Source organism: Stegodyphus dumicola, chromosome 3 (genome assembly GCF_044657685.1).
Source record: "Stegodyphus dumicola isolate Sdum_Otavi_A_Nest chromosome 3, ASM4465768v1".
NCBI classification, from domain to species: domain Eukaryota; kingdom Metazoa; phylum Arthropoda; class Arachnida; order Araneae; family Eresidae; genus Stegodyphus; species Stegodyphus dumicola.
In genome coordinates this window covers 138800455-138820248 of record NC_140770.1, presented here as the reverse complement: position 1 = coordinate 138820248, position 19794 = coordinate 138800455, and the positions used below count along the sequence as shown (strand labels likewise).

The following is a 19794-nucleotide window of genomic DNA, read 5'->3' as shown; positions in this document are numbered from 1 at the left end:
TGTCAACTGCAAAAATATAGCATTGTTCAGCTTCCATGTCCATGCAAAGTTTTTTGAATAGTTTGGTTATCAGCAGCCTAGTTTTTATGTAGTTTACTACGTCTATGATATGTCCCAATACCAAATTCGATTCACAGCTCATTTACTTCGATGCAAGTGCTTCCCTATGGATGATGTGATGGGTCCACATAACATGCAGTGGTCAAGATGAGCCCTTGAGACAACTTCTGTTGAAGCGACGCAATGGTCGAATGCGGGCTTCCAGAAATCTCTGGCATCGGATAGCAAAGAATTTGGCATTGCCATACCCAACCCGAAGTCCGTACATGGGAGGAGAGTAGTGTTGTCAGTTTCCTAAGCAGTGAGCGATTTAGGCAGTGCATGAGATTTCAATTTTTTAGATTCCATAAAAGAGTAAACAGGAGCACCCTTGGGCACTGCAGCACACACTTTGGGAACCTCTGTGCTTTTTAAAATGTTAGTATATCTTAGTATCAAAGTTTTTCAAAAGTTTTTCATGTAAATCCTAAGGCACAAATATTTTGTCAAATTTTTGGGCAGATCTCAGGTTGTGAAATTTTCACAGTTTTCTCCACAGCTGTTTTATAAATTTTGACTGTTCCCTCTTACAATAAAATTACTATCCTAATTAAAAGCAACTACAGTGTTTGAATTAAAATGCAGTACTGAATGTACATACAAGTAATTGTGGACGGCCTAAAGCAGTTAACTTTATTGCAGCAAATCCTGTAGATTGAGTTGTGCCTAAAAAAAAAAAAAAAAAAAAAAAAAAAAATGCTTTTTAGCTGAGAAGCAGTGGTTATATCATGAAACGGAAAACATAATATAGTGAATAGCATAATGTAAAAGGAATCAAGTCCTATATCTTACCAGCTACAGCATCAATACATTTTAAAAATGTTTCCATGTTCTTTTCACACTGAGCCTCACTTAAGTAAAAATATGTTCTTGCTTTTGCATAATATTTCCGACGATCAGCAAATTCTTCGTATGGTTTATATTTCTTTAAATCAACTATTTCAAAAAAAGAACAAAGACTTTATATTCATGTAAAAGAAAAATTTACATTTATATTTAGGAAGCAAAATCAAAATTAATATTAACTAATTCCTTAAAAAAATATTAATAACTAGTCTTTAAAACATTGTTTTTTAAATTAAAAAAATATTCTATTCACCAAAAATTACATTTATTCTACTCAGTATTTTATACATAAAATATAGCTATGCCATGCAGAACATAAAAGTTGCAATATTACTGAATTTCATACTTTCATCATTTTCTGCCAGATAATTAAAACTTTTTCACAAATTTATTAGAATTTATTATTTGACAATCACCATTACGATAGATTCAATTATTTCTTCTATTAGTTAAATAAGAGAAATTTCTCTTATTATTTAAGATTTCTTTTATTACCAGATCTAACTAATGTAGTACAATAATACCTAAGTTGGAATCTAACGTCACTGCATATAAATACAGATGAATTTTAGTTAAACAGGATTGAAGGTTATAAAAACGCTTGTTTAGAAGAAAGGTATGTAACAAAGAAAATGTAATTTCCAAACATGTCATTATGTATTAGTATTAAAATAAATTTTCTACATAAAAGAATTATTTTGACCTCAATGGTTTCATAAAATTTAACAAATCATCTCACAACTCAATGACTTTTTTTTAATCATAAAAAACTTTTCATAGCAAGCTAATAATTTTTTTTATTACTTGCCTTGCAAATAGAATGATTTAACCCTATGTACTCCATTGTTGACGATAATGCAACATTTAAAATATAAACTTTAAATCCACTGTCACTGCTATGGCAACATGCTTGTTTTGCTTACTTGAGCACTTTTGTATAAACTCAGGGCCAATCCTATCAAGGTGTATGATGGTGCCCAGTGCATGGGCAGTCAAATTTAAGGATAGTGGAATCATTATCAAACATATTATGTTTCTGTAAAAAAAAAGGGGGCGATTAATTTTAATTTGCACGTGAGCAGCTGATGGTGTAGGGCAGTGATGGCAAACCTATGGCACGCGTGTCACAATCAGCACGCAGAGCATCATCAGCCGGCATGCGACTAAAATATTACTTCCATAACCAATAGTCACAATAAAATGATAATATATAATTTAAATAAGTGTTTTAGTCTTTTCTTTAACGTTTCATTTACTTGCTTATTGCATAATGCCATTTCAATTGTTTGGGTCCATCATATTATTTGTTACATGGCAAAAGAATATGCCGAAGTTGAAGCAGCTAATGTTTCCCAAGCGAACTCAAATTTTTTGCAAACTGCTGGTCAGTTTTAATACTTTCATTGTTAAATAGATTTTCTATACTCCAGGTCTTAAACCCTCACAAATGACTCCAGCAAAAAAGGCAAAATTAAACATTGATAATGAATGATCATTTCAAGAGACCTGGACAGAATCATTTGGATTCATTGAACAAAACAGGAAAGTATTATGCATTCTGTGCAGGGAAAGTCACACATCTAGTGTCAGACACCACTTTGACACCAACCACAAGATGCGGAAGGTGTTTATTGAAGGAAAATTGAAAAATTATAATTACCAGAAAGTTGGTTTTTGCAATTATCTTTCTAAAACAAACCGTCTAACAACAGCCAGCTTTCAAATTTCACTGTGCCTGCCAAAACACATGTGCTCCGATGGGGATTTAATCAAAGTTTTGGCCATGCCCCCCCAAAGGTTTTGGGCACGCGGATCCAAAAAGGTTTGCCACCGCTGGTCTAGGGTCAACACTGTATAAACTGATGCATGTGTTTAGGACTGTAACTTCTTCATCTTTGGATCCAGATTTCATTATTTGAATCTTCCCCTTTTTCTTGAAGGCTTTCTTCCTGGTCACAAATCTATTTATACACTATAACTACAAATAACTAGCCAATGGCAGTGTGCCAACCATGGGCCAGTTATTCGTGGTTGTACCATATACACTGATGCATATGTTTATCTTAATATGTTTATCTTAATATGTTAATAGCATTCACAATAAGTGTCTTTCATGTTTCACTTGAAAACTTTGTAAACCCTTATATAAAAAAGAAACACTATTGTCCTGTATACTCTAACAGACAGGGAAAAAAGACATGAAACTAGTGAATTTTGTGATAGTTGTCTTAGGAAACCTTGCATGCATGTAGGTGATGTTTCCAAAAATATCATACCACTATAAATTACAAAGCATAAAATTTTCATTTCATTGAAGATTTATAAACTTGTTTTCTATAATGTAGCTAATGAATAAATATTTTGTTTTATTGCAACAAGTGTATTTTTTATACGTACACTTGTAACTAATAACCGATATAGTGTTGGAGTTGTTTGTTGGTGTACTGTAAGTTACTGGCTGAAGTGCAAAGGGTTAATATTTGGATTGTAATTGTAATATTGGAGATTCAATTTATTTATTCAGATGAGATATATATTTAAAGGTTCAATAACTATTAATTTTTCAACTTTTTTTTCACTTAAACTAAGATATGTAGAAAAGTACCTTTGGATATATGCATCAAGCTCTTGAAAAAACTGCATGCAAAATAAATAATTTTTTACCCTTCTAATTTCAATCCACACCTTGTTTTATTTTTTCATTTATTTTACAGTCAGTTGCATTAAGGATTGATTAATTAAAAAAATTTGTGTTAACTAATTTTCACAGTTTCTCCCTTCTTGTACAGTGTTTTATATATTTTTATGACTATAAATTACTGTCACTTTTAGCTTACTTTCAGTCTTTTACCTGTTGGATGCCAAATTTTCATGTTATTGCTTATTTTAATTGCCTTTACATATATCTTAACAATTTTTATTTTCCTACTATGTTTACATTTCACAAAAAGCTCTGATCATATGCAGTGGTCATTTTTTACTTTTGACAAATTCCTATAAAATGTGATCACCTTCCGCATACGTAATAATTTTTACAGACCGCACCCAACATTTGGCACTCTCGCACACAACAAAATTTAACAGGATAGGACATTTTGAACACATGTTTAAATACTTAATTCTGATATTGGACACTTTGAACCTTATTGCATGCTTTTTTCAAGACCTACAATTTTTTTGCTTCTCCAGAGCAGCTTTGAATTCTACAAGGAACACAGTCTGGTTGTCTGAAGATTTAAGTATATTTTTGATTAGAAGGTTGTCCTCAGATTTCAGTAATTTTGTATTTTCTTCAATTTTTGTTTCTAATTGGTTTCAGTTTTTGGCTGATAAAGGCTCAAATTTGATTTTCTAATTTAAAGAATCTTTATGAAAAGTTCTTCCTTTTCTTGGGATTAAAAATTTAGTTTAGGATAATTGAGAAACACCCAATTTTTTTGTGTTGTTTAAATGACAATTTGGTTTAAAGTACATTTGTTTTGTTCTTTATATCTATCTGCTTTAGAATTTCGGATTTGCATATAATGATTTTAGACCAATTTAATTTTTTTGATGGTCAAAAATAATGTAACTTTTTTTTTTTTTTTTTTTTTTGAGTAGTTAATTTAGCACAATATTATATTTTATTCATTTTTCCAAGTGTTTTAAAGGCGTGTAGGGAAAATCCTGGTACATTTGAGATTTGATTTTTTGGTTTTATATGAATTTTGATGTTTTAAATGAAAATTTAATAGATTCGTTTTTTGGTTTTTGATCTCAAATGAACAGGAGAATGAAACACGTTTTTGAAACATATTAATCGACTTTTATGAAGCTTAAATTTATTTTCAAAAGATGAGTTCTGAATAGTTTCAGTTAAAGGAGATTACTTTATATTTTTATTACCTTGTATATTTTTTTCTTTTTCCCTTTTATTTTTAGACATTGTACTACTATGAATTCTTATTTTAATTTTGATTAGTTTTAGATATTGTGTTAAACCTCTTAAACAAGGTTGCAATTATTAATATTGTTGCGGAAATGCCTTGCTTTGACTCTAATTTACTTTAAACTTTAGATGCTTTAAATTTATATATATAAAAGTTTATATATTGTATATATATATGCATATGTGTCTTATTTGTTTTTTTAAATTAATGTGAACAATGATTAACAAATATACATTGTGATGACCAGTGACACTTCTTTTTTATTCTATCGTCTCAGTGAATTTATACATACTAAAGAAAAATGACATACATACTAAAGAAAAATGACAAACTTATAACTTTATAGTTTAAAAGCCAGTGCTTTTAAAATAGTAGAGCAATGAAATTTTGAGTAACATAAGCTATCCATATTTCATGAAATCATTAAAAATTAATCACCATAATATGCAAAAGGGAAATGCAATTTATGGCAATTATTAATACTTTACGGTTTAGAAAATTATGATATTCTTTATTTTTATATATTTTATACTGGCAATAAAAGAAAGGGGATTAAATTAGTTCATTACATAAAATATAATATACATACATCAGTTGTGGAACTATGTTTCCACGTCAATGAATAGTAAAACTATTTAAAAATCATTACAATAAACTGAAACAGAAACTCCAGCAGACCATTTACTTTGAATAAAGAGTGTAGAGGCCTTTTAAATAATCATGAGAGCCCTTTTGGCAGATAAAGGGAGAAGAAAAAATAAATGAAACATTCTTATAAAAAAAATGATTAGTGTAGTTCATATTCTACAACTATATTTAAAATAAGTCATCCTTCTTAGTTATAAGTAACTATGCTACACTACAAATAATGATGTTATCATTTGTTTTCCAGAGCTGATGTTCAATTACATTTAAGACATCCTGAAATAACAAATCTGTTCCCTTTGCTGTATCTGAAGTACAGAACTACAGTAAATATTTTGTTTTAAAATAAATTACCCTAAATAAATTAATATTATGGAAGCATTCTTTAAATGCAAAATTGCTATCTCTCAGTTTCAAATTTTTCTTTTTTCTTAATCAATACCTACACAAAGTACCAGATTACCCATCACTTATAACTGCTAAGAATGCTAAACATTGGGGCATCAAATGCGTTAAAAATTATAACTGCTAAGAATGCTAAATATTGGGGCATCAAATGTGTTAAAAATTAAATAGACTGTTTTCTTGGTGCTAATATCATTTAAAGGGCACCAATATCACTCTATGCCCAGTGAGTTAAAATGTAATCATGTGATAATGTGCATGTATTTGCATTTTAGTTAATTCAGATTTTGTTTCAAAGAAATTCAATTAAATAGCATTTTTAACTGTAAAAATTTTGTATTGGATACATATTTTAAAGGATGCAATTCATGAATAAAATTAATTTGTAATGAAATCTTTATATAATTTAAAATACACATTACATATACATATGGAGTCCAATGAGGAAATTTCTTTACCACTTTTCGTGTCTCCAGACTGATGTGAAAGAGAAGCCCTAAAAAATTAATTTCAAAAATTATTTCAAACTATCAGTTAAAATAATAATGACATTAAACAGAGATGAAGATCAAGAACTATTAAGGAAACTTAGCTGGTTTCCAAATTCTTTTTATTAGAATTGTTGTTAAATAACAACAATTTAGCTGACATTAGCTGACAACTACTGATACATTGCAAAGAATAGATCTCATGACTTATGATTGTTTTCTTATAATTATTGTAGCAAACAGAAGATATTTGAAAATTTTCTGGAAAAATGAGATCCCCCCCCCCCAATTTTAAGGGGAGTAAAAGGTCTAAAAGAGAAGGCACATGGATAGACCAAGTTTATTTACAACACTGATTCTGCAATGAAGTTTTTAAGTGAAAGATATGTAGATAAAAATCATTTTCCTGATCTTGGATATTCTTCCAATTCATACAACTGAATGAAGCTAAAATAGTAAGTAGAGATCCATGTTCTGCTTCTACCACCAAGTGTAACATTTTTTATTTATACTTTTGGCCAAAGTATTATAGAAAATATGAAATCAAATTTCTACACTCATATTTTGAAACACTTCCTGCATGATTTAGAAAATGACATCATCATCATTGAAAATTTATATTAAAAAAAAATCAAAGAAGTAATCTACTGGTTGGAAATCTCTACGGGTGTTATGAGGATATACGTGCTAGCTGAAAGCTAGCATAATATTTCAGCAGAGAAAGATTAATCCACATTAACAGATTAAATCTTTATTGAAAAATTATATAATAAACAAATATTTTGACAAAAATCTAATTATAGACTAATCTTTAGTCATATGTTTTATAAATCTTTACAAAAATAGTAACAATCTGTAGAACAGTAACTTGTTTTCATTGCATTTTACATGCAGGATAGTTGCTAAGATCATTATCATCTGAGTTTTCAAATGTCCCTAATGTCCTTAGCCTACATTATGTTGAACTATTGGAATTTTGCTTTATTTGAACATCAAAAGATGCTAAAAAATTTTTTGCAGTGCAGGTGCCACTTAATACCCAAGTACTGAATTGTCTTTATTTTATTAAATTTCTCGTAATGATACACATATCTCTTAGACAATAACTTAAAATGATATCTGTTACCTGGAAAGTAAAAATATAAACTTGAAAAAGGGGTAACAGAATCAAGAAATATAAATGAAATGAAAAACAAATTGCTTTATAAGGTTATAAAAAAAAAAAAAACCACCACTTTTGCAGACTAATAAAAAATTCAGTATGCTAAATTGATGCACAATAAAATTATGACTGCAGATAAACAAAATTAGCTAGATAATGTAGAACAAAATTTAAGTTTGCTTGTTATGTTTTAGAATTATAAAAAGAAAATACCAGATAAAACTCTTAAACATGGTATGATAAAGGATGTTAATTAACTCTAATTCAGTTTAAAGGTTAAACACTCAAAATTCTCAAAACTTTACAAAGCTAATATATTTTAAGTAATCTCTATTAAATAGTCACATGTGACTGTATTATGAGCAATGCTTAATCCAAGGAACAGGCTATCAAAAGAAAAATAATCTGGGCATTTACACATTATTCCCTCGACTATGAAACTGTCATGAAGCAGCATGATTCATCACCAATTATGGATGAGCCTGATCTAATAACACACTCATAACTTCTGTATTCTCATCTGATGTAACCTTGATTTATCCTTGATAAACCACCTGTTTTTATGAACAAAGATATAAATTAGCTGTTATAGCTGTAATTTTTCTTGTATTCTGAAAAAGTTATTAAAATTTGGGACCTGCATTCTACTAAACAGCACACAGTGGATTATTTTTGAAATATGAGATCCTACCATCAAAAAAGTGCATATTAATGCATATAATATGATCAGCTAAATATGACCAACAAAACAATAATAGACTAGAACAATTACCTGCTTTGGTAAAATCAGAAAGGCTAACAAAACAGTAGAGCTTTTTTACAAAGTTCTACTCGAAGAAAGCTTTTTTACAAAGCATAAAAATGAAGCAGATCAAATACTGATTGTTCATTGATGATTGTTCAAGAGATGTCTAGCCCTATGAAAGGAACAAGTACATAGCTTTGGTGGTTTCTCTATCAACTTTTATGGTTTGATGGCAATCAACTTTCACAGTTGATGGCATTAAATGTAAGTAACAAAACTTTACTTACAAATCATATATTGCATGGTATTTCATGAGGTAATCTCCCCAAAGAATCAACTACTTGTATATTTTTCTTCCCACTCTACACAAAAAGAAAATGTTTCATCTTAAGAAATGAGCAGTAGCAATATTCACTATAAGGTAACTATTAATTGCAGCATCTTCATGTTGAAGCAATGATATGCATGTATCTTGCTAAGCTGGAATGAGCATGCTTACTAAGCTGCATTTGCCATGGAATAACATGCAATACTATAAGAAAATTAAAATAATATCCTCTATTAGTGATTGAGTAAATATCAAAAAATAGTGCCAAATTTTTCACCCAATTTAACATTCGCAGGCATTTTCCTTAGGAAGACACATGAACTATTTGACTTACACAAATATCTTTATTGATTAGATTTAGAAAGCAATACTATTACGAAAACCAGAAAATGCCCAGATAATGATGATATCACAAAGGTCTTTCATCATGCATAGTGTCATGTTAAAATATATCTGTATCTCAATGCAGGTTATTTCTATGATTTTATGTGAGGAATGCTACATTCTCATGCACTGCATTAGCATTAGCTTGTGAACTATATTATGTTTTTATGTATAGTGTGTAACAAATTACGACAGATTCTTTGAAGGACTGTAAAATAATATACTCTCCCTTTCTCTCTCTCTATGTATATATATATATACAATAGAGTACTTTGTATTTCTAACTAAAATATTTTTAATTCGGTGCAAAAACATTTTATACATAAGAATGCTAATGTTTAGAAAAGTATCATAAAATAACTTACGAGACTACAATTTATTTTCTGTGAAAATCAGTGTGTGATTAAACTACATTTTACACTGTGAAATAAATCTTTCAATGACTTAAATTTTCACAAATCTACTGCATTTTTTCTTTTCATTATCAAACAATAATTTTCAAACATTTTTTTAATGTAGAAAATCTATCTAAAAGTGCTTCTAATAAATATTACATTTTTATAGAAATAGTCTCACTAAAATAGTCACACTTTTGCTAAAAATAAAATAATAAGAGCAATAATAATAAATACTCACTTTTAATTAAAGACATTTTCTAATATACCATTTTTTATATCTGTCATATAAACATACAGAGCTAGATACAGATTTCTAAAATCAAATGGACAACTAATCATATATTATTTCAGATATGGATATGATTTTTTTATAAATAAAAGAAAACACTTTTAATAAATTAGAAAATGATTTTTTTTTAAAGTAGTTACATTACTGATCACTAGTTTACACTTTTCTCGATCTTTCAATAAAATGGTGATACAAAAAGTAACATGATAGCAATATATAGATTTATTTCCAAAGGATAGGCTAGAACTTCAAATATGTTTTTTTTTTTTTTTTTCTATATTACTGCTTTTGACCATACAGTACTTTTGTATGTTTTATGTATGTTTTGCTTTAGGACATATTTGAATAATTTGTGATCATAAGAACAAATTTTTTTCACAACAAATTTAAACAGTACAAGTGTACATTTGGGTGCCCCTTATCTTTTCGTGATCCTCTTTTTACGCCAAGATCGGCACCAGGAAGGCACAATTTCAAGATGGCCAGTACACAAAACCAAAATAAGAAGTCAAATAATTGCATAAACTCGGTGTCCATGTACACATCGATCTATTTTCACTTGAAAAAACATCAGAGAATTTCACAAACTCAGCATTGTGCACTGCCTTGACTTTGAGCATGTACACATCAATCTACATATCATTAAAAAAATTAGGAAGCTAAAATCAAATTTAAACTATCAAGGTAACCAGAAATGGGTTTTCATCATCAAAATCGAATAAAATTTGTTGCCAATTGAAGGGGCACCCAATTCTACACTACAGCCAATTAAACTAAAATAACAATCAATTCAAAACAATTTTAACACAAATAAATTAAAAAATAAGGAAAAAAAACACAAAATTAAAGAAATGCAACAATTAAAATAACCCTCTACAAAATTAAAACAAGAAAATACAAATTCACTTATCATTCAAAATAGCTCTCAAAAAAAAAAAAAAAAAAAAAAAAAAAAAAAAGCAAAATACTAATTTTAAATTAAAAACTTGAAAGGACAAACATATATAATCCAATATACTTTCATTAATAAAATTATGCCAATCACACAAAGCATGTGAACTAAAATGTCACTACTTAGCTATATCAGACATCTTTTTATGATTTAATATTTCAAATGTTACAATAAAAATTTCATCTGAAGTCAACTTGCTGCAGGAAAACCAGGATCCAAACCTCAAACTTTGTTGAGAACCACATTCTTTACCCTCAACAAGTTTTCTGCAAATCCCTCACAAACACAATTTTTCTTCCAAATCTTCATAACAGAGCCACACTTCTCACATGTCAAGTTCAGCTTCAAAAATCCCATAAAAACTGCAAAAATACACTTGTGCCAGCATGAATACAACCATGAACAAGTGCTTCATTAATAACTTCAACAACATATCTTCTAGAACTAAATGTAGCTTGAATACACTTTAAAACGTGTGGCTGATATACCACCACAATTTCCTTCATGGAACTATATGCCGTTATTTAACACGTAACCAAACAACCACCATGATGAAATACAACCACATTCTTCACAAAATTTTCCACTTAAAAAGGGTTGCCACACAAACAAAATCTTGCCAAAATCTCAACTAAACCATCCAACACAAAATATCACCACATTGGGCGACCACATGTAACCTGTGCTATGACATTTAAGCCCGACTACCATTAAATTGGTGGTCCATTAAGTAGACAACCACTAAAGTTTTTAACTTGTATGCAAGAGTTGAGCCTTTGGTGTTTTATTAATAAATGCTCTTGTGCCATCAAATGTATTTGATGTGAAAAATATTTTGAGCCACTGGAATAGATATCTATACAGTCACTATTTATTGGTCAAGAAGATATTACTCCTCAATTTCGTCAATCATGAAAAATAGAATAAATGCGGTTTGAGCTAAATACATGAATTTATAGGTAGAAATGGGAAAGCTTTGTTACACTTGAAAGTTTTGAAGTTTGAAAATTGAATCGCACTGCATCGATAACAGTCGTATATGACATAGGAGCTTGAATTTGTGAGACTTACAAAGTCATATCAAGTGATACTCATGTTATGATTAGAATGGACTATTCACATGAAATTATGAATAAATGCATTATACAAAATACCCGATAAGATATAAAAATACAATTCCATTTAGAAAAATATACTTTAGTTAATAAACACTAGTTACAGTCCATGTTGCTATATACAATTGGATTAAAAATATATTATAAGTTTATAATTATTATATTAAAATACATTATAAGATTTAAGTGACAGATTATACTGTTCTACAAAGCATAATATAAAGTACTATATACATGTTTTTACAATAAAAATAATACATAATTAGTGACAATCTGTTAGCTCTGAGAGAAAACAAAAATTGAAGCATTTTTTAATGCTTACTAGAAGAAAACAATTATTTATTTCATATTATTTAATGCTACTTCCTATTACTTAATATTTAGTATTGCGATGGATTATTCTTATCTTTTAAATGGGTGTTTCACTGTTGGGTCATAATAGACAAGGCTATTGATATGGGTGTACCTTGAATTCATAACCTTCCTGGAAGAACTTATGTGATGCAATCATTGTTCCATTTGTAATTCGTGTATTTGGCAATTTTTGGAGCACCAAGGTGCATTTATAATGGCTCACAACATTTTGTTTTGTAGAACAAGTATTTTCACTCTCTAAATTTGGGGGCTGTTGCCCAGATGGATGCAGCCCCCAAATAATATTGACATGATCAGTGTGAGGTAGAGCATTCTTTTGACTCTCATGACTAATTTTGAATTTATTCTGATTAGGTTATAAACTGCTATGTAAGCTCGAAAATTTCATTGATTACATAATTTCCATGCTTCTTGAAATTAAATTATTGATCTAAGAAGAATCCAAGGTATTTGGTAAAGTGTATAATTGAAATTATTTTATTTTGATCTCAATATTGACAAGCTGATTTTTTTAATATCTACAGGATAAAATGATGCAATGTTTACAGGTATTTAATCTTATTCTCCAGAATACTGATGTTGTAATGTAGATGGTCTGTTGCAAGTTGAGATATTCTTGACTCTGTTATTACAACATTTCATCAGCATAGTTTGGGATTTTACTATTGAATGCTCAGGCATATCATTTACAAATAAGCTAAAAAGTGTGGAAGTGATTACAGATACCTGAGCATGCATTCTTTCTTTCTTAATGGGGTTGGAATTAATGTCATTAACTAAAGATAAATTCTTGTGAAAGTGAAAATCTTCGTAGAAATAATGAATTAGACATTCAAAGCCTAATTTTGAAAATAGATGCGGCTTCAAGAGCCACATTTGATCACCATACTGAATAAACATAACATTCCAAATTAAATACGCCCATTTATGCTCATGCTCATGATTGTGATGTTTAAAAGATACATATCAAAGAAATAAGTAATTGCAACAGGAATCAGCATAATGCATACAACTTGTAATGGACTTCAGTAAGGCAAATTTGCATTTTGAGAAGAATTTTTTTAATGTGACTGAAGGATTCTTGATTGCATTTAATGTGAATGCAAATGAAAACAATTTTTTCATGTTTACATGGTAGGAAACAAATGAAGCAATTTATAAAATTTTTGTTGTTTGCAGCATAGACGGTAGATATCTAAGTGGCAAAGTGAAGAATTAGATAAATTTAGAAAACAACAAGCAACAACAATCTATATATTAGGCCATATAAAAAATTAATTAAAAAAAGGTTATACTTAGGAAAAAATAAGGAAGAAATGTGAAATAATCAAGCAAGGAAATGAAAAACAAAGTAGTAAAACTTCAGAAAATTTATAATAAATAAAGTAAAAGAAAATATTTTCTGATTATCTGCATCTCCCAAAAAACTTAGTAAAGTACCTTAATGATTTTGTGAAAAATATATGGCTAGTTTTACACCTCTCATGTATTACTTCATTCATAAATAATAAATTAAAAAAAAAAAAAAAAACTTTTACGCAAAACAAGAAATTTTATGAGGAAATAACAAAAATCTATATAGCCAATATTTATATTTTTACAGCTTGTAGATTCTGCTCAGGTACAACAGTTAAATATAAAGCATGAAAATCTATGCGTACTGAATTACATGTATGGTACACCCATATGTGGTAACACATTAATCAAAATATACCAAAAGCAAGACAATTCTGCCAAATGTTGAAATTGTGACTGCATATATTCAGAAAGTACCAAAATAATAAATGTAAAGGACACAAATATAATAATAAAACTGTGGTAATATTCAACAGTGGAACAATAAGAAAAACCAACCAAAAAATGCACAAATTTTTAAACAGAAAAACGAACATAATTCAACAAAGAAATAAAATGAATAGCTGCCCAGATGGAATAATGGTTAGGGAAGCCTACTGTGTTTCCGAAGGCATCCAAGTTTGAATCCTGGAGAAGGCATTGATATTTATAAATGTATAGTGTCTTTGCCGCATGGGGACACTCTAAATATATGGTGAGCAAAAAGTTTTCCATATGATTTAGGGGATGAGGAGAGAGGTGAGAGACACTCGTACCTCTCCCTGGGGTGCTCTTCCACAAAACTTGGGTGGAATTAGAAATCCAACTTCCTTAAAAGTCTGACAACCTTTCTTCCATGAAATACATGAACAAGACAAAAACAACAGAAAATGAATGAAAACTATAAAATAGCAAAAAGAATGTCAATTTCTGTTGCTAATCATTGATTCTGCTAGCATTCTAAATCTTTGGCATGCTTTTTTATAACAAGGTTATATGCCCTTCAAATTGCCTTGTTTACATTACATAAACTATAAAATAGCAAAAAGAATGTCAATTTCTGTTGCTAATCATTGATTTTGCTAGCATCTAAATCTTTGGCATGCTTTTTTATAACAAGGTTATATGCCCTTCAAATTGCCTTGTTTACATTTTCTAAAACTTTAATTTTACATTGTAAAAAATGAATTTTTTTTCAAAATTATAATTTTCTATTTAATGTTAGAGCAGTGGTATTCAAACATAACAACAGTGCAAGCCCATAAAAATGGAAAGAAACCCCAAAACCAATTTCAAGACCCCAGTCAGAGTGCCGGCTCTTTACCAGCAATACAGATTTTTGATAATTTTATCTACCTTGCTACCTCATATAAATTTTTGCAACTCCAAATGGAGTCACAACCTGTAGTTTGAATACCACTTTGTTACAGGACTTATTTGAAATTTATAGTAGTATTAATTTTATAAACATAATGTACATTTAACCATATGAATTCTAGTACTTTTCTTTTAAAGTGGTACTATACATTTTCAACACCATATTGGCATATTTTTAGTTTATTACATTTCTATGCTTTTGGCTCAATACTAGAGGCAAAACAGAATGCCTGGTAACAGCACCAAGGAAGCAGTCTTTATTTTCAAGGCAAAATCCAACAACAACTCTCCGATTCTGGTCTATATCACCTTTTTCCTTTTGGTGAGAAAATTTTCATTAATTGCCATAATTTTGTTGCATCCATCAATTTTTAACGTGATAGATTAGGAAGAAATAACTAGATATTTTAGGCAATTATTATGATCAGTCATTGTGTTGTAATTCATTTGAAGCAAGCTTTAGTCTGCAAAATTCAACATACGTTAACTCTTAACACCATAAGTAACTGCACTGTGTAACAGTAAAAAAAGGAATGCATAAGCCAGAAAAAAAAAAAAAAAAAAAAAAAAAAAAAAAATTGGGGGGGGGGGGGTTCCAACACCTTCCCCCCCTGCCGTAAGCAAAATCTGCACAGTTCTTTCAGCTTTAAATCACAATTTAATTTCATGATGTGGCTACATGGACACAGTCTTTTCTTATGAAGAACATTCCTCTTGAAGAAACAGTATAGCATTTCTTTAGCTCTTGAAAAATCCACATTGCAGTTACAAAAACAGATTACATGAAAACATACTTGTATACATGCTTGTATGAATAATGATTATAAAGACAATTATTGGAAGAAAAGAAGCCAAACCAAACTCCCAATACCTAGTGCCAAAGAAATACATCCAAACAAACTAAACAGCAAGTAGTACTAACAGAAAAGTATCCATATTCTTGGATGCCAAATTTTAACAGCAGCAACATTATACTCTTAAAATTGTAAATCACATTCATTATAAAATCCCCATAAAATATTTTATTTTACTTCGAACAGAATCAATGTTACCTGTGCATTGCTTCTTTGGCTTGTTCTTCACTCATGTCTTCTTCTGCACTATAATCTAGAATACTTTTGACACCAAATGATCTCAGTCGATCTAATACTGGTTTAATAGCTTCTGTATCCTCTCCTGCTACAAAGTGACCATAGAAGGTATGTCTCATAATGATTTTAAAAAGTTTAGGTCCTAGAATTTTCTTGCCTTGCATCATCAACTAATAACAATAAAAATGAGATAAATGAAGATATTTAAAAAATATTAAAACTATTTGACTATAAATAATACATTCACTTAGATAAAATTTATTATTATGGAATTAATTACAGCAAAATTGGAAAACTGTAAATAAAAAAATTTAGCTTCTTTTAATTATCAGAAACATGATTTAAAATAAAATTTTTTAATCACATTTAAAATTTCTCCCACATTTCCTAGAATGTGCTCCTAATTCTCCGGTAGAAATAAAATACAGTACAGTTACTTGTATATTCCCACTTTTCCAGCATATTACTTAGAAACTTCTGATTTATAATTACAATGTAAAATGTATGTACAAAAAGGATAGTACATTATGTAAATAAGAAGAATATTAATGGAATCGATAATATTTTTTAAATATGGAATACAGTCGAAAGTCGTTAATCTGGACTCGTCAGGACTTCAGCGATTCCAGATTATCGATCATCAGTTTAAATCTGGTAAGCTGAAATTATAAAATTAAAAATATGAAACCATAATTTATGAAATAAAGAACAATTATGATCTAAAGGGTATCAAAATTTACAAAAAAAAAAGAAAGCTTAATATTTATTTGTTTACTTTATTGAACATTTTTTTCAATGTAAGTTGTTTATGTTGCTTCGTTTAATGTGATAATACTTTCTCTGTAATTCTATAAACAGGAATCATTTCTTGTTCAGTTACAAAGTTCCGCTGTTCAAGTCCTATAATTGCTGTGTCGAAAATACCGACTAATTTGTCAATCGAAATTTTTTCGTTTTCAATAACTTCTGTGTCACTTTCTTCACTATCGGAAGCGAATTATAATGACGAGGAATTTCATTTAAATCATATCAAAGTCGGAGTATATCGAGATGAAATACTACATTTAGTAAGGAATTATAAGCCAAATAAAATAAAAACATCTGCTCTGAAGGTAAGGATAGTATTGACAGATCAACTTCCAATTCATTGCGCGCCGCACCGTTCCCCCCTGCCGCAGAATAGCGTGAAATTGATAAACAGATTTTGGAATTGTTAAATACACAAAGGATTATGCCTTTATCCATTTTTTGCAGCAATTCCACTTTTTGTTTAATGGACTTCGAAACATACTTTCACTTTGTAAATCCTTTACATATTAGTAAATATATATCAAAAATGCTATTTGACATAATTGAAAGTTCAAGCTTACTTTTATAAAATTGCTCTAACAGTCTGCAAAAAATAATAAGCCGGATCCAATTCGAAGATTAAGGAACAACGCAATCTGCATCTTTTAGATAATTTTAGCTTAGCTTATACCGTCCGTTATACATTAAAGGTGCATGCGTAAACGTATTATGCGCATGAGAACAGGCATATTCGCTGCCATAAAGGTCTTACGTGCATGCGTAAAAGCGACACAAGCGCAGAAAGTTTGTAGCTTTGAGGTCCGGATTATAGATCATTCCGGATTATGGGTGTCCGAATTAATGACTTTTGACTGTATAACAGTATTAGTACATCAATTTACATATGCTAAATTTAAGCCTTCTCCTCAAATGTGATTTGCGTTGTATAATTTTATTTTCCTCATGCAATTTTTAACAGCTAAAATTCATAAAGGGAATTTTTTTTTTTTTATTTCTAATGGCAGATTACAAAGACAACTGCAGACAAAATCAACAAAGATGAAAGAAATCGGAAAAACTAAAAAAAGAGTCCACAGTATAATATATAAATATACTTTGTGTCTCGCCTCCCACTATCCCTCCCAGCGTGATCCAGCAATTAGTGCAGAGCAATGACTCAGATGTCAGGCATTTGAAGCAGTTTACTCAGATGTCAGGCCTCATGAAGTTTGCAAAATTTACAAATTGGATTTGGGATAATGTTCATTCATTGCAGATGTTTTAAAAGGCAATCATGGCCAGTAACAAGACGAAAGATAGTAACAGATCTCTTTTGGGTCTATACAGGAGACTGAAAAATTCTGTTAATACATACTTTTTCAGTAACGTCTTTCTAAAAAGCTTCTCTATGGTTATTTTTGATTGCTCTTTTGGCAGTGTAAAAAAGGGATGTGGCTGCCAGTTGTTTGAAGGATATTGGCCCCTTTCTTCGCCAACCAATCTACATCATCACTTTCATGAAAGCCACAGTGTGATGGCATCCATTGCATGGCAACTTCTTTGACCTCCTGAGCTAAGTTGTTTAGAAACTACTAACATTTTAAAACATCAATGGACATTGGTGATTCAAAAGAAGAAATGGCTAGAAGAGCAGCAGAAATGGCTAGAATCGCAGAGTATGCCAAACTTTGAAAAATGTTCAAGTTAACATTGGAATTGGGATAACACTATGCATATGGCTGTGATCTCAGCATCAAAAACAGTTCTATTCCTTCCAACCGGATCACATAAAATGAAAAAAGCTTTCAAAAGATGACAGTACCTGCATTAATACTGTTAGCCAACACAGAACAAGCCACAAACATATATAGCCAATCACTCTCAGAATATAAAGCATTAATGGCTTCCAAAGACACAGATTTTAAATTTTGGTCATTTGTTTTTGTTCTTAGGACTTTGTGTAACAGATTAATTCTGACTACATATGTTCTTATGCCAGTTAGACATCATGGTTTCACAAAATTGCCAGCTTCCCATCTAAGGCCTAGCTGATCTCTGATGGCAAGGACTGCCTGTAAAAAACTATTCAGAGTTTTAAGTTTTCTCTCTGTGGGTTCAATAGTTTCACAGAGAAAAGCAGTCTGTTCCCTTTAAAATATTTCTAACACAATTAGAGCCACAACATTTTTTTTTCTCAATTTCAGTACTATGAGACTGTGTATATATTAAACAGAAGACAACTAGTAACAGCTTCCTGTGAAAGGCAAGTTCTTAAAACTTTATATCATAAAAAACAGTCTTCATAACAAACTCACTTGTAACAAACTCACTTGTCTTCATAACAAACTCACAAATCTGTCGGCTAAGAAAACTCTTGAACCAACAAAACATGTTTGAGTGAACTCCAATACTGGAAAGCTTTAGGAGTAAAGTATCCCTATGAACTAAGTCATAAGCGGATTTCAAGTAAAAAAAAACTGCAGAAAAGATTTGTTTTTTTTTATCTAATGCATCCTTTACTGTTTGGCTAAGTAGTATAATGTTTTGCCCAGTTACTTGTCTGAAACCAGCCTGTTCATTGGATAGTGACTGAAAATTCTTGACATACAAATTTAGACTTTTTACAATTATCCTCTACATAGTTTTACATAAAATGCTTGAGAATGAAATCAGTCTGTATCCCTTTATGTCACTGTGCTCCTTTTATTTCTAGAGGATGGTGTTTATTATTGATTTACACCATGCTGAAGGGATATAGGCAGTATTTCACACAATACTGAAAAACTTCAGAATAGTATCAGTTGTTTTAATGCCTAAATTCATACGAAATTCAATATGAAATGCATCTTCACCAGGAGATTTATATGATTTTAAATGGCTTAACTCTTTAAAAGGTATCAGTATATAATATATAACAGAAGTTTGTCATTTTAAAATATGCTAATTTTTTTACACTCAAAGCTGTAAGAGTTTCTAGCATTTCCTTTTGATTCTAAATGGCAGTGCTCTATGAATGCTCAATATTTTGCAATTATGAAATTA

The 19794-nt window shown here is 29.9% G+C and overlaps 1 protein-coding gene across 2 annotated transcripts in view; it reads right to left on the bottom strand.

The window, feature by feature from the left end:
- The window catches only part of LOC118183369 (proline dehydrogenase 1, mitochondrial-like), a 67382-nt gene that overhangs the window by 42028 nt on the left and 5560 nt on the right, over positions 1-19794 (bottom strand). The window contains exons 2-5 of one of the 2 annotated variants that reach the window (XM_035352881.2): positions 15925-16133; positions 6347-6420; positions 892-1035; positions 701-765 (exon numbers count right to left, since the gene is read on the bottom strand). In XM_035352881.2, coding sequence (XP_035208772.1) covers positions 701-765; positions 892-1035; positions 6347-6420; positions 15925-16133 — 492 coding nt within the window. The remainder of the gene's footprint in view (positions 1-700; positions 766-891; positions 1036-6346; positions 6421-15924; positions 16134-19794) is intronic. The other variant, XM_035352882.2, reaches the window with a different exon arrangement.